This window comes from Lutra lutra, chromosome 13, assembly GCF_902655055.1.
Source record: "Lutra lutra chromosome 13, mLutLut1.2, whole genome shotgun sequence".
Taxonomy (NCBI): domain Eukaryota; kingdom Metazoa; phylum Chordata; class Mammalia; order Carnivora; family Mustelidae; genus Lutra; species Lutra lutra.
Window position 1 is genome coordinate 47,301,357 of NC_062290.1, and position 22,543 is coordinate 47,323,899.

At 42.2% G+C, this 22,543-nt stretch overlaps 2 protein-coding genes across 2 annotated transcripts in view; both read left to right on the plus strand.

The window, feature by feature from the left end:
- LOC125083069 (interferon alpha-1/2-like) overlaps nt 1–22,543 on the plus strand; it is a 234,628-nt gene that overhangs the window by 61,979 nt on the left and 150,106 nt on the right. The window lies entirely within an intron of this gene.
- Nucleotides 9,540–10,328, plus strand: LOC125083075 (interferon alpha-1/2-like). Its single transcript, XM_047698982.1, has one exon. It carries the CDS (start codon nt 9,765–9,767, stop codon nt 10,326–10,328), a length of 564 nt encoding a protein of 187 aa, XP_047554938.1. The 5' UTR covers nt 9,540–9,764.

The window sequence follows — 22,543 nt, forward strand, 5'->3', positions numbered from 1 at the left end:
TCTTTGGGTGTTGATTTTGATAAGTTCTTTACAGATTTTAGATACTAGCCCTTTATCTGATATGTCGTTTGCAAATATCTACTCCCATTCTGTCAGTTGTCTTTTTGTTTTTTTTTTTTAAGATTTTATTTTTTTATTTGACCGACAGAGATCACAAGTAGGCAGAGAGGCAGGCAGAGACAGAGAGAGAGTGGAGGAAGCAGGCTCTCCACTGAGCAGAGAGCCCAATGCGGGGCTCGATCCCAGGACCCTGAGATCATGACCCAAGCCAAAGGCAGAGGCTTTAACCCACTGAGCCACCCAGGTGCCCCGTCTTTTGTTTTTGTGAACTGTTTCCTTTGCTGTGCAGAAGATTTTGACCTTGATGAAGTCCCAATAATTCATTTTTGCTCTTGCTTCCCTTGCCTTTGGTGATGTTCCTAGGAAGTAGTTGCTGTAGCTAAGGTCAAAGAGGTTACTGCCTGTGTTGTCCTCAAGGATATTGATGGATTCCTTTCTCACACTGAGGTCCTTCATCCAGTTTGAGTCTATTTTTGTGTGTGGTGTAAGGAAATGGTCCAGTTTCATTTCTCTGCATGTGGCTGTCCAATTTTCCCAACACCATTTGTTGAAGAGGCCATCTTTTTTCCATCGGACATTCTTTGCTGCTTTGTCGAAGATTAGTTGACCATAAAGTTGAGGGTCTGTTTCTGGGCTCTCTATTCTGTTCCACTGATCTATGTGTCTGTTTTTGGGCCAGTACAATACTGCCTTGATGATTATAGCATTATAATTGAGCTTGAATCTGGAATTGTGTTGCCACCAACTTTGGTTTTCTTTTTCAACATTCTTCTGGCTGTTGGGGTCTTTTCTGGTTCCAAACAAATTTTAGGATTATTTGTCCCATTTCTGTGAAAAAGGTTGATGGTATTTTAATAGCGATTGCAATAAATGTGTAGATTGCTCTAGGTAGCATAGACATTTTCACAATATTTGTTCTTCCAATGCATGAGCATGGAACTATTTTGCATTTCTTTATGGCTTCCTCAATTTCTTTCATGAATATTCCAAAGTTTTCTGAGTACAGATTCTCTGCCTCTTTAGTTAGATTTATTCCCAGGTATCTTAGGGTTTTGGTTGTGATTATAAGTGGGATTGATTCCTTAATTTCTCTTCTTCTGTTTTTTTGTTGGTGTATACAAGGCAACTGATTTCTGTGCATTGATTTTTACCTGCCACTTTACTGAATTCCTGTATGAGTTCTAGCAGTTTTGGAGTGGAGTCTTGGGGTTTTCCACATAAGGTATCATATCATTGGCAAAGAGTGAGAGTTTGACTTCTTTGTCACTTTGGATGCCTTTTATTTCTTTTTGTTGTCTGATTGCTGAGGCTAGGACTTCCAGTACTGTATTGAATAGCAGGGAGTGATCGTGGATATCCCTGCCGTGTTTCTGACCTTAGGGGAATAGTTCTCAGTTTTTCCCCATTGAGTAGGTTATTCACTGTGAGTCTTTCATAAATGGCTTTGATGATATTGAAGTATGTACCTTCTCTCCCTACAGTGTGAAGAGTTTTGATCAAGAAAGTATGCTATACTTTGTCAAATGCCTTTTCAGCGTATTTTGGGAGTGTCATACAGGTCTTGTTCTTTCTTTTATTAATTTGTTAATGTATTGTATCCCATTGACTGATTTGCGGATGTTGAACGAACCTTGCATTCCAGGAATAAATCCCACTTGGTTGTGCTGAATAATCCTTTTAATGCACTGTTGGATCCTATTGGCTAGTATTTTGGTGAGAATTTTTGCATCCATTCTCATCAGGGATATGATCTCTAATTTTCCTTTTTTGTGGGGTCTTTGTCTGGTTTTCGCATCAAGGTAATGCTGGCCTCATAAAATGAGTTTGGAAGTTTTCCTCCCACTTCTGTATTTTGGAGCCATTCCAGGAGAATAGGAATTAATTCTTCTTTAACTGTTTGGTAGAATTCCCCTGGGAAGCTGTTTGTTTGGAGATTTATGATGACTGCTTCAATCTCCTTACTGGTTATGGGTCTCTTCTGGTTTTCTTTTTCTTCCTGGTTCAGTTGTGGTAGTTTATATGTCTCTAGGAATGCATCCATTTCTTCCAGATTATCAGATTTGCTGGTGTATAGTTGCTCATAATATGTTTTTATAATTGTTTGTATTTCTTTGATGTTGGTTGTGATCTCTCCTTCTTAATTCATGATTTTATTTATTTGGGTCCTTTCTCTTTTCTTTTTTATAAGTCTGGCCAGGGGCTTATCAATCTTACTCATTCTTTTAAAGAACCAGCTCCTAGTTTTGTTGATTTGTTCTATTGTTTTTTGTGGGATTTTTTTTTTTTTTTTTTTTTGTTTCTATTTCATTGATTTATGCTCTGATCTTTACTATTTCTCTTCTCAGGCTGGGTTTAGGCTTTTCTTGTTGTTCTTTCTCCAGGTCCTTTAGGTGTAGGGTTAGGTTGCGTATTTGAGGCCTTTCTTGTTTCTTGAGAAAGGCTTGTATTGCTATATATTTTCTGCTCAGGACTGGCTTTGTTGTGTCCCACAGATTTTTGAACCGTTATGTTTTCATTATCATTTGTTTCCATGAATTTTTTCAATTCTTCTTTAATTTCCTGGTTGACCCATTCATTCTTTAGAAGGATGCTGTTTTGTCTCCAGGTATTTGGGTTCTTTCCAAATTTCGTCTTGTGATGGAGTACTAGCTTCAGAGCATTGTGGTGTGAAAGTATGCAGGGAATGATCCCAATCTTTTGATACTGGTTGAGACCTGATTTAGGACCCAAGATGCGATCTATTCTGCAGAATGTTCCAGGTGCACTGGAGAAGAACGTGTTTTCTGTTGCTTTGGGATGGAATGTTCTGAATATATCTGTGATGTCCCTCTGGTCCAGTGTGTCACTCAAGGCCTTTATTTCCTTGTTGATCTTTTGCTTGGATGATCTTTCCATTTCAGGGAGGGGGCTGTTACATCCCCTACTATGATTGTATTCTTGTCGATGTGTTTCTTTGAGATTGCTTTGGATTGATTTATATAATTGGCTGCTCCCATGTTAGGGGCATAGATACTTACAATTGTTAGATCTTCTTGTTGGACAGACCCTTTGAGTATGATATAGTGTCCTTCCTCATCTCTTATTAGAATCTTTGTCTTGAAATCTAATTGATCTGATGGAAGGATTGCCATCCCAGCTTTCTTTTCATGTCCATTAACATGGCAAATTGTTTTCTACCCCCTCACTTTAAATCTGGAGGTGTCTTTGGGTCTCAAATGAGTTTCTTGTAGGCAGCACTGTAGGCAGTGGGTTTTGTTGTTTTATCCATTCTGATACCCTGTGTCTTTTCCTTGGGGCATTTTAGCCCATTTACATTCAGGGTAACTATTGAGAGATATGAATTTAGTGCCACTGTATTGACTGTAAGGTGACTCTTACCGTATATTGTCTCTGTTCCTTTCTGGTCTACTACTTGTTGGCTCTGTCTTTGCTTAGAGAAACCCTTTCAATATTTCCTGTAGAGCTGGTTTGGTGTTTAGAAATTGTTTTCGTTTTTGTTTGTCCTGGAAGCTTTTTATCTCTCCTTCTATTTTCTATGATAGCCTAGCTGGATATAGTATTCTTGGCTGCATGTTATTCTCATTGAGTTCTCTGAATATATCATACCAGTTCTTTCTGGCCTGCTAGGTCTCTGTGGATAAGTCTGTTGCTAATCTAATATTTTTACAATTGTATATTACAGAATTCCTGTCCCTTGCTGCTTTCAGGATTTTCTCTTTGTCACTAAGACCTGTAAATTTTATTATTAGCTGACAGGGTGTGGACCTATTCTTATTGATTTTGATGGAAGTTCCCTGTGCCTCCTGGATTTTGGTGTTTGTTCCCTTTGCCATATTAGGACATTCTCTACAATAATTCTCTCCAATACACCTTCTGCTCCCATCTCTCTTTCATCTCCTTCTGGAGTCCCAATAATTCTAATGTTGTTTTGCCTTATGGTATCACTTGTCACTCGAATTCTCCCCTCATGGTCCAGTCGTTGTTTGTCTCTATTTTGCTCATCTTCTTTATTCTGTGTCATCTGGTCTTCTCTATCACTAATTCTCTCTTCTGCCTCATTTATCCTAGCAGTAAGAACCTCTATTTTTGTTTGCACCTCATTAATAGCTTTTTTGATTTCAACTTGGTTAGATTTTAGTTCTTTTTTTTCTCCAGAAAGGGCTTTTATTTCTCCAGACACGGTTTCTCTAATATCTTCCATGCCTTTTTTGAGGCCAGCTGGCACCTTGACGATTTTCATACTGAACTCTAGATCTGACATATTACCAATGTCTGTATTGATTAGGTCCCTAGCCTTCGGTACTGCCTCTTATCTTTAGTTTTTTTTTTTTCAGTGCATTTTCCCACCTTGTCCTTTTATCCAAAAGGGAATATATGAAAGAGCGAATAAAATACTAAAAGGGTGGCAAGGACCTCCAAAAAATGTGCTCTAACCAAATCAGAAGAGACCCCAAATCATGGGATTAAGACATGTGGTAAAAAGAGTTCAGAGAAAAAAATTAAATAAAGAAAAAATATTAAGAAGGAAATATATATATTAGATTGGTGACTAGAACAGAGTCACCCACTTAATTTTGGGAGTATTTTGGTCTCTCAAAAGAAATTATCTCCCCAAATTTTAAAGAATGAAAAAATACAAACAGACAAACACAATAAGGGTAAACACGATGAAGGGATGGAATATGATTCTAAAGATGAAAGTTTTTTTAAAAAAATTTCTAAAAAAGGAGTTGATAAGATAAATGGAGAGAATTTGCTCAGGCTGGAGACTAGAACAAAGACCTGTGTTAGATGTAGGGTATATTTTGACCTATTAGAAGAAGTTGTATCCCAAAATTTTTTCAAAGAAAAATCCCTATGTGTATAGAAAAAATAAAGATAGATACAAAGAAGGATAACATATGAGTATAATAATGAAGGTTCAAAACGATTTTTTAAATGAAAGGTATTGTTAAGATAAACTAGTTTAAAAAGTTAAAAGAGGAAAGAGTAAAGGTTAAAAAAATTTAGCTTAAGAATAAAATAAAATTTAAAAAAATTAATTAACTTTACAAGACTAAAGAATCATGGGGAGAAAGCCATGAATTCCATGCTTTGCTTGCTCCTCCTCCAGAATTCCGCTGTTCTCCTTGGTAAGTGAACTTGTCCTTGGCTGAATTTCTTGCTGGTCTTCTGGGGGAGGGGCCTGTTGTAGTGATTCTCAAGAGTCCTTGCCCGAGGAGGAATTGCACTGCCCTTACCAGGGGCCGGGCTAAGTAATTCGCTAGGGTTCCCCTTTGGAGCTTTTGTTCCCTGAACGCTTTCCATAGAGTTCTGGAGGATGGCATGAAAATGCTGGTCTCCCAATCTCTGGCCCGGAGGAGCCGAGAGCTCGGGGCCCCACTCCTCAGTGCACCCTTGGAGAAAAGTGCTCAATCACTCCCATCTCCCTGGCCTCTGGCCGTGCGCTGAGCTCCCCCAGACTGTGACCAACCATCTCTCTCACAGAGCCCCGCCTGGAGTCTCCAAACCCAGCAGATCCCTGCGCTCTTCCGGGGGGGTCTCCCAGGATCTTGTGGGGTCCATGCTCACAGAGCAGGGGCCTGCCTATGCCACGGATCACAGCTTAAGGTAACTCCAAGGTGAGAACTCACTCCTCAGCTCATTCCCTGTAACCAGCTTCCCCGCTCTAATACCTGGGAGCTCTGTGACACTCAAACACCCCCGACCATTCTGTGACCCCGCAGGACCTGAGACCACGTTATCCCCCAGTGGGCTTCACCCCGGCTTACCCTCTGGAGCGATGTCCCTCAGTGGAACAGACATTTAAAAGTTCTGATTTTGTGCTCCATTGCTCCTGTGCTTCCAGGGATCCAGACCATCCCCCTGCGCTCTATCTTCCCATCGCTTTGGATTCACTTCTCCGCAGGTCCCACCTTTCAGAAAGTGGTCAATTTTCTGTTTCTAGAATTACTGCTCTTCTTCTCTTCGATCTTCTGTTACGGTATAGCTGTTCGGAATGGTTTGATAAACTATCCAGCTGATCTCCTGTTACCTCATGCCATCTCAGCCTGCTACTTCTCTGACTCCTCCCCACTCTCATGAGTATTTAACAGGGACCCTGCCAACTTGTCTCTGGAACTTCAAGTCTGTCATGCATTTGACTCCTCCCACACCCCCTGTTGCCACACAAGTCACAGACAACAAGCCTTTGGCGTCCACAGTGTGATCTAGAATCCTTGATCCCTCACTCTCTCCACCTGGCTGATTTCATGCCATGGCCTCTCCTGGGTTTCAAATCCTCTGTCCATTTCTATTCTTCACATATTTTAACAGCTGCTTCCAGACCAGCCATTATCTCACAACTCCTTTGTGTTCCACCTTGGATATTGGTTCATCTGAATAATTCTCCCTCTGGGTTTCTGTTTCTCTCCAAACACCTTCATAAATAAACGGAATCCAAATGGGGTTCCTGGGAAGACAGAGGTAATGGTTTCAAGGATCTCAGAAGGGTTAGACTGCAATCCCCTTTAGTGTTATCATCTAAAAGATCCTCATCATTATTCTAATCCAGGTGCAGAGCAGAATCATGCAGGGTCTTTCAGTTCTCCTTGTCTTAATCATGGAATTCTCAGGCAATCTTTTCTGGGCCTGAGTGGACTTTTCAGGTAGGTAGAGCTCTCAGGCAGGGCGAGGATCCTGTCTCCTTCCAGAGAGAGTGAGCAGCTGAGTCCTGGTCACCAGTCCTTGTGAGCTGGTTGGTGTGACTCCTCTCATCTCTCCTTTGAGTTGTGCACATGTGGATTGAACAAAAGGAAAATGAGATGGCTCATCTTGTAAAGCTGAGTGCCTCATGGGGACCCAAGAGTTGTTCTTCTGGGATCCTCTGGCTGAGCCAGCCATACTCCTAACTTACAATAACTCAGTATAGCCTTTGTTTCCCCTGTGTCCTGTAGCTGCTCATCTCCAATGTTGCTGCATCAAATTTGGCTGTCATACACTCTGTCATTTTCTCAGCAGACAGGCCACTCTTTCGCTTTTGTGATGTTCAGACAGAACAGTTGTCTTCCCCCCTCCCTCACACACAGCTGCTGACATGTTTTGCTTTCGAGGAAAGCTGACATGAGAAACAGAAAAACTGATCTCTTAAAAATGAAAGAGAAACCTGGAACAGCCCCTTGGCCCTCTTCTTCCTTCCATCTGTGTGATCCTCACAATGTCGTAGAATATGATCAGGACCAGCAAATGAGAGCATGTCCAGTAAAGCATGTGGAAATATTAAGTAATTCAAATTCTCTTTGTTGTTGGTACTTATGTAGAAAATGCAACACCATGAATAAGGAAAGGCAACAAGGAAGTTTGTCCCTGACACCATCACCTGGGTCTCACCCCCGCCCCCGCATTCTGAGCGCCAGACAGATGGCCAAACGAAGCTGCCTACTGGAAACGCACAGTCTGAATGAGCTAGTGAAAGTCAGAGTTTCTGTGCTGGAAGTTTCTCCTGAGAGACTCAGTCAGTGAATCCCTTGTGCTCGGCTCAGAAATTTTGGACTAACAAGTGTTCTCTAGTTTCAGAAAGAATTGAACCATGGGGGATCCTGGGTGGCTCAGTTGGTTGAGGATCTGATTCTTACTCTCACTTCAGATCTTGATGTCAGACTGTGAGTTCAAGCCCCATGTGAGGGTCCACCCTGTGTCTGGAGCTTACTTAAAAAAAAATGAAAAACCGGAAAATTAAGCACTGTGGTGGTACAATAAATGTATTCTCTTATTCAAGGTGAAAGGATTATAATCAGTCTTTCCTCTACTTGGAGAACGCAATCGTTCACCCTCAGCATCTGAGGGATGTTGACCCCTTTGATACCTGGGCAGGGAGGAGGAGGTGAGCACTGAGAGGGTCCCGGACACAAACACTCCAGGGGCAAAGGCAAGGGCAAGGATCTAGGGGCATTAAGTGCTTTGTTAAAAAGGAATCCAGCCCCTGCACAGTAGGGGAATGTAGAGTCCTCCGGACATGGTGAGCCTGTCCTCAGGGATGAGCCCAAGAGCGCACGGGTGCTGGAAACACAGTCATTGCAGAGGAAAGAGGTTAGAGAGGTGGTAACTACCTAGTCAGTGAGGTGGTGCTGGAAAAATCCCATCATTCTGGAATTAGAACCTTGACACTTCCTCTTCCCAGACAAGAACCTGGATTCCTACTGGAGGCACTTGCAATGCCTTGGAACGCTCTAACAAAACCTTGGTATTTATTGTCTTTCATGGGTATTAAATAAGAAACAATGGCACAGAATTCGTGGAAGACACAAACTCTCTGCAAGGTCAGTGTGACAAATCGTGGTGTGACAGGAATCCCTTAGGATTGGATGAGTTTCTTTCCATCATTTCCTGGGTCTCAGAGTCTTACCTGGACTGGTGATCTTTCTTACTTGTGAGCTGCCAGTGGTGTCTTGTGGGCATTACTTATGTTTGAGGCCTGTTGTGATGCAGGCTTTGGAAATGAAAACATAAATACATTAAATTTTATGATTTAGCTCTACAAAACTCATTCAATACCTCAGTAGTTATCTAGTGTTAACAGAAAAAAAATATATATTTTTTAAAGATTTTGTTTATTCATTTGACAGACAGAGATCAGAAGCAGGCAGAGAGGCAGGCAGAGAGAGAGGAGGAAGCAGGCTCCCCGCTGAGCAGAGAGGCCGATGCGGGGCTCGATCCCAGGACCCCGAGATCGTGACCCGAGCTGAAGGCAGAGGCTTAAACCACTGAGCCCCTCCGGCACCCCAACAGAAAAAATATTTTGACAATACCTTCCAGAGTATGTAGGAGCAGGTGAAGATAAAGTTGATGCTGTCATGGTGCCTGGGTGGCTCAGTCAGTTGGGTGGCCGCTTTCAGCTCAAGTCATGATCCCAGGGTACTGGGATGGAGCCTCGCATTAGGCTCCCTGCTCGTTGGGAGTCTGCTTCTCCCTCACTGTCTGCCTGGTAATCTGTCTACTTGTACTCTCTCTGTATATTTCTCTCTGTCAAATAAATAAATAAAAATCTTCAAAAAATGATTTTGTCATATGAGGCAACATTCAAATTCAGGACAGTAAAAACCCATGTTAAGTAAATAATTCCAGTTTTCACTTGCATTTAGCAATCTGGATTGATTGGAAATGTTCAGGTACACCGAAATCATTATGTACACTTGGAAATTGTTAATTTGTTTATGTTCTCCATATACTACACTGTATACATGTAAAGAAATGATAGGTCACATATCAAATTTACTTATATACATAAGCATCAATAGCTTTCAAATATAACTACTCGCTTAAAATTTTTAGTCATTCTCAATCCTGAATTGGATAAACGTTACACTTTTTTTTTTATCTTAAAGCACAGACAAAAATACAATATATAATGATATATACTGTGTCTCCCTGCGATTACGTTTTCCTGAAAATTTCAACTAAAAAAACATCCAAAAAGATTCTGGAGGCAAAGATAATACTTAAATAAAATAATACATAGTTGAAAAACCCATGCTCCAAACCCAAGTAGAAAGTGTAGAAAGGAAAGCAAAAAGAGAAGTAGAAAGTAAGGGCAACGTTCAGAAATTGAAAACTCTTCTGTCCCCTACTTAAGCCTCACGCACAAGACAAGATGTTCAGAGAAGCTAGAGCCACAGATCCCAGACGTGCCCACCCCAGCCAGGCCAACAGCACCTGCAGGATCCCCAATGGCCCTGCCCTGCTCCTTCTTGGTGGCCCTGGTGGTACTCAGCTGCCACTCCCTCGGCTCTCTGGGATGTGACCTGCTTCAGGACCACGGCCTGCTGAACTGGAGGGCCTTGATGCTCCTGCGACAAATGAGGAGACTGTCTGCTACCTCCTGTGACAAGTACACAAATGGCTTTGGCTTCCCCCAGGAGGTGTTTGACGGCAAGCAACTGCAGAAGGCTCAAGCCCTCTTTGTCGTCCATGTGACAAACCAGAAGACCTTCCAGCTCTTCTGCACAGAGGCCTCACCTGCTCCTTGGAACACGACCCTCCTGGAGGAATTGTGCTCGGGACTTTCTGAGCAGCTGGGCCTCCTGGAAGCCTGTCCCCTGCAGGAGGCGGGGATGGGAGTGTTGCCCCTCGTGAATGGGGATTCCATCTTGAGGAACTACTTCCAGAGAATCTCCCTCTATCTGCAAGAGAAGCAATACAGCCCTTGTGCCTGGGAGATGGTCCGAGCAGAGACCATGAAACCCTTGTATGCATCAACAGCCTTGCAAAAGGAATTAAGGAGCAGGAAGTGAGACCCATTTCAACATGGAAATGATTCCCTCTGACTGATAACATCACACATTCCGGAGTTCTGCCATGCCAGAGACTCTCATTTCTGTTGTCCCGAAGACATGAACACAGTCAATTTGTCAAGTGTTTTCAGAACATGTCGACTCTACAAGCAGTAGTTGCTTACAGATGACCTTGCTCATGTCTATTTATCTATTTAAATATTTATTTATGTAAATATTGATAAGATTCCGTTTTTTCATATAATATGATGTACACCTTTACATAGCAGAATATAATAAAATATATTTATAATATGTAATCAGTGTATCATTTTTTTCTTTATGGAACTTTAAGGACAAAAGAGTGTTCAAAGAGGCACACCAGGTCTGATTGTGTAAATCCGTTGGAAATTGGACAGCAGAATGCATTTACCATCATACTGCATTAACATTGGAAATAACAACTGACTTTCTCTAAGACAACTTGCACGTTGCCCTTAGGCTATAAGACATAATAAATACAGATCCTGATGTCTACATCTTTGGTTGTAGGGGTATATAAATATGGTTGCTGTAGGGATGGGATCTAAAAACAATCCTCCTATTTAATGTTTTAATGATGAAGGAAAGGAAGTGACTTCTCTCACCTGCTGCTAGAATAGAGAGGTTGAAGCACAGAGGAATTGCACACAGAAAAGCGTGGACCCCTCGACAAGTCACTGGCAGACATGGAGACACGTATGTCCAGTTTTGGGGACACGTGAGCTGGCATTTGACAAGAAACGCCATGACTGAGGTTCACATCTAGAAGGCAAAGCCAGAAATAGAGGTGATCATGCAGGGAGACTGTGTTGTGTGAGAAACAGACATAAACTTGATTCTGAGACTCTTCAACCATTGAAGGGAGGGGAGAGAAGAGCCACAAAGGAGACGGTGGCCTCTTGGCCATACAGCACAGGGTAAGAGAGGATGCTGGTGAGTGTCTTTAAAGAAGTAAATGTGCTTCAAAGACCATCAGCAGATTCCAGGAAGATATGGGTTGAAACTGCCTGAGATGTCAGAAACACAGATGGCTTTGTTGACCTTCCTGAGAGTCAGTTTGGTGGAATGCATAAGCAGAGACCACCCTGGAGTGGGTGGGACCATGAATAAGAGAAGTCAGTGCATCTGACTTGGAGAAGAATATTGCGTGGGATCTGGGAAAAATGTGGGTTAGTTTTTCTGCGCATAGTTTATCCTTTTTGTCATTTCTTTTTCCCTGAGTGATTTCATGGATTCCATGTTCTGCAAATCATGTTAATATGTTTAATGTTGTATTTATTTTTTATCATAACTGAACTACTGATGGTGGTTTATCCTGTCTTGGTTCTTATTACCTTGCATATCAGTGAGCTACTAGGCTTTAAGAATTCACTTGGCAGATAACTCATTCAATCCTTCATCAAAATTATCTATTACTACGGAGAAAATCATGTTTCCTGGAATTATTTGGCATCATTAATTAGGTTCCTTAGCCCCTCCCTGTGACCCTGTTTACTAAAGCTGCATAATAACACATTGCTTTTTCTAGAGAGTTTGATATGGTAAGTTCTTCTCTGTTGCTCACTGCTGGTGTTTCCTCATGTTCGGAATACCACAATATTTGGTGGATATCTACATCACGAGATTCTCTTGCACATAAAGACTGACAGACTTCCTTCAAAAAAAAGCGTAGGAAGCGGGGTCAGGCATTCGCTCTCCTAATATGTAGAGGAATGGGAAATCATTGGTCAAATCAGCTGAAAATACCTGAATCATGGAAATCCATAGAGCAATAGTGAGTTGTGCATAATTCAGGAGGACCAACAGATTTAACAGTTATGACAGAAGAGCGTGAATATTCACTGAACTCATGCACTGAAAGGCACCTAGTAATGCATCTTCTGTAGGGAATGGCATAAATATGGTAGCAGTCATCTTATTTTAATTCTGACAGCTATATATATGGGAATATTGTTTGTCTCCTCCTACAAAATTCTTGGGAACAGTGTGTCCTAAACTTAAGTACCTGACTTTCAAAGGAAGCAGCCTCGCAAATTGGAATTCTGTTTTGAATACTAGAAAAGGCTGACCCATTCATCCTCCATTGCCAAGAAACGTTTTTATTTATCACCAGCGATGAGATGGTGGCTTCTACGAACATCTGAGTGTTGAGAAATAAATATCCAGGTGGAAATGCAGAAGAACATGCTATTTCCTTAACCTTCTGGCACCCACCCTGCCCTCCATCCCTGCATTCCAGAACCCATTTCCCTGTCTAATGGTTACCTTCCTGCCAAGGCAGAAGCCCCCACAGCACATTTGGCATTTACTCTCTTGACCTCTCAGCCTGTTCACACAACAGCTTTCTGTTCTGCTGTCATCTCACCTTAAAGGTTTAGCGAAGGAGCAGCAGAAGAAAGCAAGTAGAAGACAAAAATGCAATGAAATCTCTAGGTTTTGCAGAACCACCTGCAAGAGAGGCTTTGCTCGGATTTCCATCTGATGTGATGGAACAGCAGCTGTGCCTGAAAGGAAACAGAAAGCAGGATCATGTTGAAGGGTGGCTTAGTGAAGCTCCTCTCCAGGGAAACCGCCCCCTGGTGGCCACGTGGGACAAGGGACCTGACCAAAATGGGACCTCTTCGTGAGGATGTCCCTTCCAGCTACAAACAGCCTACTTGTGGACATCCAGAGATTCTAATGCTGCCATAAACCTGTTTCCTTTCTCTGCCTATGACAAAGAGTAAAACCTGAACCTGAAAACCCTATAGCCACTGTCACTTTCAATCCCAGGGTTATTGATTATTAAATAATGGAAAGTATTAGAGAACCAAGCAGCAAAGGCCAGATACAGGGGCCTGAGGGGAGTGAGCACTCCAACCAATTTTTAAAAAAATTTTAGAGATTTTGTTTATTTATTTGAGAGAGGCAGAGCATGAGAGGGGGGAGGTCTGAGGAGCAGCTGACTCCCCACTGAGCAGGTAGCCCAAGGTGGGGCTCGATCCTAGGACTGTGAGATCATGAACTGAGCCCCAGGAAGATGCTTGAATGACTGAGCCACCAGGCACCATGACCCCCACCAACTTTCCATCCCAGGCATTTCTGCTCAACCTGCCAGGAGACGGAGAGGAGGCAGGGTTCAGGGCTGGGTGCCCAAGGTCAGGCTGGGAGACATCGCCCTGCACTATTGGCCACAAGTAGCCAAGGTTTGGCAGCTTTAGGAGTCCGAGTGTGCGCTTGCGCTCTCTCCACTCCCCCCTGTCAACTGATTGCTGTGCTGTGGAGCTCAAGGCCCCCAGACATCCAGTCCCACAAGAAACACACTAATTCCAGGAACCCTGCCCACATGTGTACAAAGAATAGCGGAGCTCAACTGTGCCTGTGTTGGAGTGCTGCCTAAGTTCTCCTTACACCAGGAGCAGGACACTCCTTTGCTCAGATAACCACAGCTGACGTCTGGAAACATGAAATTGTTGAAAGTCAGCAGCAGTGTGGGAATCTGGAAGGAGAACAGAAATGGGAAAGTGTCCACTGGATTAGTGACTTATCCTCAGGAGGTGGAACAGTAGGACTGTAAGGCAACATCGAGTCAACTTTTGTGTCCTTCCCTGGACTGAGACAGTTCAAGTGGATGCTAGGAGCACAGAGTTCTCCTATGTAGATGTGGCCCATGGTAGTTTCCCTACCATGGATGACTGCAATATGACAGCAGCCTGCAATGTGCTGGAAGGAAGAGGGTTACCCAGTGCCAGCTACAAACATCTTTCTTTTTTTTTTTTTTAATTTTATTTATTTATTTGTCAGAGAGAGAGAGGGAGAGAGAGCAAGCACAGGCAGACAGAATGGCAGGCAGAGGTAGAGGGAGAAGCAGGCTCCCCGATGAGCAAGGAGCCCGATGTGGGACTCGATCCCAGGACGCTGGGATCATGACCTGAGCCGAAGGCAGCGGCTCAACCCACTGAGCCACCCAGGCACCCCAAACATCTTTCTCATTGGCAGAAAAATATATAATGTCTTTTGAGTATTTAAAAGGGATCCTGGGAGTCTTGGGAGACATCAAGATGGCAGAACAGTAGCAGGCTGAGACTACATCTGGTAGCAGGAGATCAGCTAGATAGCTTATCAATCCATTGAGAACACCTACAAATCCAACAGGAGACCGAAGAGAAGAAGAGCAACAATTCTAGAAACAGAAAATCGACCACTTTCTGAAAGGTAGGACGGTGGAGAAGTGAATCCAAAGCGACGGGAAGATAGACCAAGGCGGGAGGGACTGGCTCCCGGCAAGGGGCGGAGCAACCAAGTACAAAATCAGGACTTTTAAAAGTCTGCTCCACTGAGGGACATCGCTCCAGAGCCTAAACTGGGGTGAAGCCCACGTGGGGTCTGTGTGGCCCCAGGTCCTGCAGGGTCACAGAAGGATCGGGGGTGTCTGAGTGTCACAGAGCTCACGGGTATTAGAACAGGGAAGCCGGCTACAGAGACAGAGCTGAGGAGTGAACTCTCAGCTCGGGGTTACCTTGAACCGGTCACAGGCTGGTTGAGATCGGAGCACGGCCAGAGGCCAGGGAGGCGGGAGTGATTGAGCGCTTTTCTCTGAGGGCACACGGCGGGGGGAGGCGTGCAAACTATCACCTCCTCCGGGACAGAGACTGGGAGGTCGCCATTTTCATTCCTGTCCTCTGGAACTCTACTGAAAGCGTTCAGGGAACAAAGCTCCAAAGAGGAACCCAAGCAGATTACTTAGCCCGGCCTCTGGTAAGGGCAGTGCAATTCCACCTGGGGCAAAGACACTTGAGAATCACTACAACAGGCCCCTCCCCCAGAAGATCAACAAGAAATCCAGCCAAGACCAAGTTCACTTACCAAGGAGAACAGCAGAATTCCAGAGGAAGCGCAAGCAAAGCATGGAATTCATGGCTTTCTCCCCATCATTCTTTAGTCTTGCAGTTAATTTAAAAATTTTTTAAATTTTATTTTTTTCTTCTTCTAAATTTGTTTTTAACTTTTACCCTTTCCTCTTTTCACATTTTTAACTACTTTATCTTAACAATACATTTCATAAAAAAATAATAATAATCTTTTTTGAACCTTCATTTTTTTTAAAGATTTTGTTTATTTATTTATTTGACAGAGAGATCTCAAGTAGACAGAGAGGCAGGCAGTGAGAGAGAAAAGGAAGCAGGATCTCTGCCGAGCAGAGAACCCGATGCGGGACTCGATCCCAGGACCCTGAGATCATGACCTGAGCCGAAGGCAGCAGCTTAACCCACTGAGCCACCCAGGCGCCCCATGAACCTTCATTTTTATAGTCCTATTTTATCCTTCATTGTATCTAACTTAATTTTGTGTATACACATAGGGTTTTTTCTTCTAAGAAATTTGGGGTACAACTTCTCCTAATAGATCAAAATATACCCTAAATCTAGCTCCAGGCTTGTTCTAGTCTCCAGCCCGAGCAAAATCTCTCCCCTTTCTTTTTCTTTATTCTCCCAGCCAACTTCCTTTAACAACTCCTTTTTTAGAAATTAAAAAAATTTTTTTTTCATCTTTATAAAAATATTCCATCCCTTCATTTTGTTTACCCTTATATATGTTTTTCATTCTTTAAAATTTTGGGAGGTAGTTTCTTCTAAGAGACAAAATATTCCCCAAATTAAGTGGGTGACCCTATTCTAGTCACCAGTCTAATATATATATTTTTTTCTTTTTTATATTTGTTCTTTATTTGTTTACTTTTAAAAAATTTTTTTTTCTGAACTTCTTTTTATCCCCTTCCTGCCCCCCCATGATTTGGGATCTCTTCTGATTTGCTTAAAGAGCATATTCTTGGGGTCTTTGCCACCCTTTTAGTATTTTAGTTGCTCCTTCATATATTCTTATCTGGACAAAATGACAAGGCGGAAAAACTCATCACAAAAAAAAGAACAAAAGGCAATAGCAAAGTCTAGGGACCTAATCAATACAGACATTGGTAATATGTCAGATCTAGAGTTCAGAATGACGATTCTGAGGCTCTAGCCAGGCTCGAAAAAGGCAAGGAAGATATTAGAGAAAGACTCTCTGGAGAGATAAAAGCCCTTTCTGGAAAAATGAAAGAACTAAAATCTAACCAAGTTGAAAGAAAAAAAGCTATTAATGAGGTGCAATAAAAAATGGAGGCTCTTAATGCTAGGATAAATGAGGCAGAAGAAAGAATTAGTGATACAGAAGACCAAATGACAGAGAATAAAGAAGCTGAGCAAAAGAGAGAAAAACAACTACTGGACCATGAGGGGAGAATTCGAGAGATAAGTGACACCATAAGACGAAACAACATTAGAATAATTGGGACTCCAGAAGAAGAAGAAAGAGAGAGGGGAGCAGAAGGTATATTGGAGAGAATTATTGTGGAGAATTTCCCTAAGATGGCAAAGGGAACAAGCATCAAAATCCTGGACGCACAGAGAACTTCCCTCAAAATCAATAAGAATAGGTCCACACCCCGTCAGCCAATAGTAAAATTTATAAGTCTTAGCGACAAAGAGAAAATCCTGAAAGCAGCCCGGGAAAAGAAGTCTGTAACATACAATGGTAAAAGTATTAGATTAGCAACAGACTTATCCACAGAGACCTGGCAGGCCAAAAAGAACTGGTGTGATATATTCAGAGAACTCAAGGAGAAGAACATGCAGCCAAGAATACTATATCTAGCTAGGCTATCATTGAAAATAGAAAGAGAGATAAAAAGCTTCCAGGACAAACAAAACCTGAAAGATTTGCAAACACCAAACCACCTCTACAGGAAATATTGAAAGGGGTCCTCTAAGCGAAGAGAGACCCCAAAAGTAGTAGATCAGAAAGGAACAGAGACAATATACAGTAAGAGTCACCTTATAGGCAATACAATGGCACTAAACTCATATCTCTCAATAGTAACCCTCAATGCTAATGGGCTAAATGCCCCAATCAAAAGACACAGGTATCAGAATGGATAATAAAACAAAACCCATCACTATGCTGCCCACAAGAAACTCATTTGAGACCCAAAGACACCTCCAGATTTAAAGTGAGGGGGTGGAAAACATTTACCATGCTAATGGACATCAGAAGAAGGCTGGGGTGGCAATACTTTTATCAGATCAATTAGACTTTAAGCCAAAGACTATAAAAAGAGATGAGGAAGGACACTATATCATACTCAAAGGGTCTGTGCAGCAAGAAGATTTAACAATTTTAAATATCTATGACCCTAAGATGGGAGCAGCCAACTATATAAACCAATTAATAACAAAATCAAAGAAACACAGCGACAAGAATACAGTAATAGTACGGGACATAACACCCCCCTAACTGAAATGGACAGATCATCCAAGCAAAAGATCCACAAGGAAATAAAGGCCTTGAGTGACACACTGGACAGAGGGACATAACAGATAGATTCAGAACATTCCATCCCAAAGCAACAGAATACACATTCTTCTCCAGTGCACCTGGAACATTCTCCAGAATAGATCGCATCCTGGGTCATAAATCAGGTCTCCACCAGTATCAAAAGATTGGGATCCTTCCCTGCATACTTTCACACCACAATGCTCTGAAGCTAGTACTCCATCACAAGATGACATTTGGAAAGAACCCAAATACCTGGACACCAAAGAGCATCCTTCTAAAGAGTGAATGGGTCAACCAGGAAATTAAAGAAGAATTGAAAAAATTCATGGAAACAGATGATAATGCAAACACAATGCTTCAAAATCTGTGGGACACAGCAAAGCCAGTCCTGAGCAGAAAATATATAGAGGTAGAAACCTTCTCAAGAAACAAGAAAGTTCTCAAATACACAACCTAATCCTACACCTAAAGGAGCTAGAGAAAGAACAACAAAGAAAGCCTAAACCAAGCAGGAGAAGAGAAATCATAAAGATCAGAGCAGAAATCAATGAAATAGAAACAAACAAACAAACAAAAATAATAGAACAAATCAACAGAACTAGGAGCTGGTTCTCTGAAAGAATTAATAAGATTAATAAACCCCTGGGCAGACTTATTAAAAAGAAAAGAGAAAGAACCCAAATAAATAAAACCATGACACCAAACCAACACCAAAAAAATAAATAATTATAAGAACATATTATGAACACCTCTATGCCAACAATTTGACAACCTGGAAGAAAGGGATGCATCCCTAGAGATGTATAAACTACCGCAACTGAACCAGGAAGAAATAGAAAACCTGAACGTGCCCATAACCAGTATGGAGATTGAAACAGTCATCAAAAATCTCTAAACAAACAAAAGCCCAGGGCCAGACGGCTTCCCAGGGGAATTCTAGAAACATTTAAAGAAGAATTAATTCCTATGCTCCTGAAACTGTTCCAAAAAATGGAAATGGAAGGAAAACTTCCAAAGTCATTTTATGAGGCCAGCATCACCTTGATCCCAACACCAGACAAGGAGCCTATCAAAAAAGAGAATTACAGACCAATATGCTTGATGAACACAGATGTGAAAATTCTCACCAAAATACTAGCTAATAGAATCCAACAGTACATTAAAAGGATGATTGACCACGACCAAATGGGACTTATTCCAGGGCTGCAAGGTTGGTTCAACATGCGCAAATCAATCAATGTGATACAATACATCAATAAAAGAAAGAACAAGAACCATATGATACTCTCAATAGATGCTGAAAAAGCTATGGACAAAGTACAGTATCCTTTCCTGATCAAAACTCTTCAAAGTGTAGGGAGAGAGGGCACATACCTCAATATTATCAAAGCCATCTATGAAAATCCCACTGGAGGGGCGCCTGGGTGGCTCAGTGGGTTAAGCCGCTGCCTTCGGCTCAGGTCATGATCTCAGGGTCCTGGAATCGAGTCCCACATCGGGCTCTCTGCTCAGCAGGGAGCCTGCTTCCCTTCCTCTCTCTCTGCCTGCCTCTCTGCCTACTTGTGATCTCTGTCTGTCAAATAAATAAATAAAAAATCTTTAAAAAAAAAAAAAAGAAAATCCCACTGGAAATATCATTCTCAATGGAGAAAAACTGAATGCTTTTCTGCCAAAGTCAGGAACACGATAGGGATGTGCATTTCCACCAATGCTATTGAACATAGTACTAGAAGTCCTAGCCCAGCAATCAGACAACAAAAAGAAATTAAAGGCAACCAAATTGGCAAAGAAGAAGTCAAACTATCACTCTTTGCAGATGATGTGATATGATATGTGGAAAACCCAAAAGGCTCCACTCCAAAACTGCTAGATCTTGTGCAGGAATTCAGTAAAGTGTCAGGATATAAAATCAATGCACAGAAATCAGTTGCATTTCTCTAAATCAACAATAAGACAGAAGAAAGAGAAATTAAGGAGTCAATCTCATTTACATTTGCACCGAAAACCATAAGATACCTAGGGAAAAACCTAACCAAAGAGGCAAAGAATTCATACACAGAAAACTAGAAAGTACTCATGAAGGAAATTGAGGAAGACACAAAGAAATGAAAAATGTTCATGCTCCTGGATTGGAAGAACAGATATTGTGAAAATGTCTATGCTACCTAAAGCAATCTACACATTTAATGAAATCCCTATCAAAAGCCCACCCATTTATTTCAAAGAAATGGAACAAATAATCCTAAAATTTATATGGAACCAGAAAAGACCTCGAAAGGCCAAAGGAATATTGAAAAAGAAAGCCAAAGCTGGTGGCATCACAATTCCAGACTTCAAACTCTATTACTAAGCTGTCGTCATCAAGCAGTATGGTACTGGCCCAGAAACAGACACACAGATCAATGGAACAGAATAGAGAGCCCAGATAGACCCTCAACTCTATGGTCAACTAATCTTCGACAAAGCGGGAAAGAATGTCCAATGGAAAAAAGACAGCCTCTTCAACAAATGGTGTGGGGAAAATTGGACAGCCACATGCAGAAAAATGAAATTGGATCTTTCCCTTACACCACACACGAAAATAAACTCAAAATGGATGAAGGACCTCAATGTGAGAAAGGAATCCATCAAAATCCTTGAGGAGAACACAGGCAGCAACCTCTTCGACCTCAGCTGCAGCAACTTCTTCGTGGGAACATTGCCAAAGGCAAGAGAAGCAAGAGCAAACAGGAACTATTGGGATTTCATCAAGATTAAAAGCCTTTGCACAGCAAAGGAAACAGTTAACAAAACCAAAAGACAACTGACGGGATGGGAGAAGATATTTGCAAATGACATATCACATAAAGGGCTAGTATCCAAAATCTATAAAGAGCTTTGCAAACTGAACACCCAAAGAACAAATAATCCAATCAAGAAATGGGCAGAGGACATGAACAGACATTTCTGCAAAGAAGACATGCAGATGGCCAACAGACACATGAAAAAGTGCTCCACATCACTCGGCATCAGGGAAATACAAATCAAAACTACAATGAGATACCACCTCACACCAGTGAGAATGGGTAAAATTAACAAGTCAGGAAATGACAGATGCTGGCGAGGATGAGGAGAAAGGGGAAACCTCCTGCACTGTTGGTGAGAATGCAAGCTGGTGCAAGCAGGCTGGAAAACAGCATGGAGGTTCCTCAAAAGGTTGAAAATAGAGCTACCCTATGACCCAGCAATTGCACTGCTGGGTATTTACCCTAAAGATAGAAACGTAGTGATCCGAAGGGGCACGTGCACCCGAATGTTTATAGCAGCAATGTTCACAATAGCCAAACAATGGAAAGAACCTAGATGTCCATCAACAGATGAATGGATAAAGAAGATGTAGTATATACATACAATGGAATACTATGCAGCCATCAAAAGAAATGAAATCTTGCCATTTGCGACAACATGGATGGAACTAGAGGGTATTATGCTGAGCAAAATAAGTCAATCCGAGAAAGACAACTATCATATGATCTCCCTGATATGAGGAAGTGGAGATGCAACGTGGGGGAGTTGGGGGTAGGAAAAGAATAAATGAAACAAGATGGGATCGGGATGGAGAAAAAACATAAGTAACTCTTAATCTCAGAAAACAAACTGAGGATTGCTGGGGGGAGGGGGGTCGGGAGAGGGGTTGGGGTTATGGACATTGGGGAGGGTATGTGCTATGGTGACTGCTGTGAAGTGTGTAAACATGGCGATTCACAGACCTGTACTCCTGGGGGAAAAAAATACATTATATGTTTATAAAAAAATTTAAAAAAGTAATAAAATAAAATAAAAGGCACCCTGGGGTGCCTGGGTGGCTCAGTGGGTTAAAGCCTCTGCCTTCAGCTCAAGTCATGATCCCAGGGTACTGGGATCGAGCCCCACATCGGGCTCTCTGCTCAGCGGGGAGACTGCTTTCCCTCTCTCTCTGCCTTCCTCTCTGCCTACTTGTGATCTCTCTCTCTCTCTGTCAGATAAATAAATAAAATATTTAAAAAAATTAAAATGATCCTGTGAACTTGACCTTGGAATTTCAAATCAGCCATGCAGTAGACTCCTCCCACACCCCCTGTGGCCATACACAACCACAGCAACAAGCCTTTGGCATCTAAAGAGCGAGATAGAATCCTTGATCCCTCACTCTTTCCACCTGACTGATTTCATGCCATGGCCTCTCCTGGGTTTCAAATCCTCTGACCATTTCTAACCTTCACCCCTTTTAAAATCTGCTGCTGCCACACAAGCCATTATCTCACAGCGCCTTTGTGTTCCACCTGGATCTTTGGTACCATCAGAATAATTCTCCCACTGGGTTTCTGTTTCTCTCCAAACAGCTGCAGAAATAAGCAGAATCTAAATGGGGTTACTGAGAAGACAGACGTAATGGTTTCAAGGATCTCTGGAAGGATTAGACTACAATCAGCTTTACTGGTATCATCTTAAAAGATCCTCATCATTCTTCTAATCCAGGTGCAGAACAGAATCATGTAGGATCTTTCAGTTCCCTTTGTCTTCATATTGGATTTCTCAGGCAACCTTTTCCGGGCCTGAGTGGACTTATCAGATAGGCAGAGCTCTCAGGCAGGGCGAGAATCCTGTCTCCTTCCAGAGAGGGTGAGCAGCTGAGTCCTGGTTGCCAGTGTCTTGTGAGCTGGTTGGTGCGACTCCTCTCATCTCTCCTCAGAACCGAGTACATGTGGATTAAAGGAAAGGAAAATGAGGTGGCTCCTCTTGTAGAGCTGAGGGCCTCGTGGGGAACCAAGAGTTGGTCTTGTGGGATCCTCTGGCCGAGGCAGACACATTCCTGACTTGCA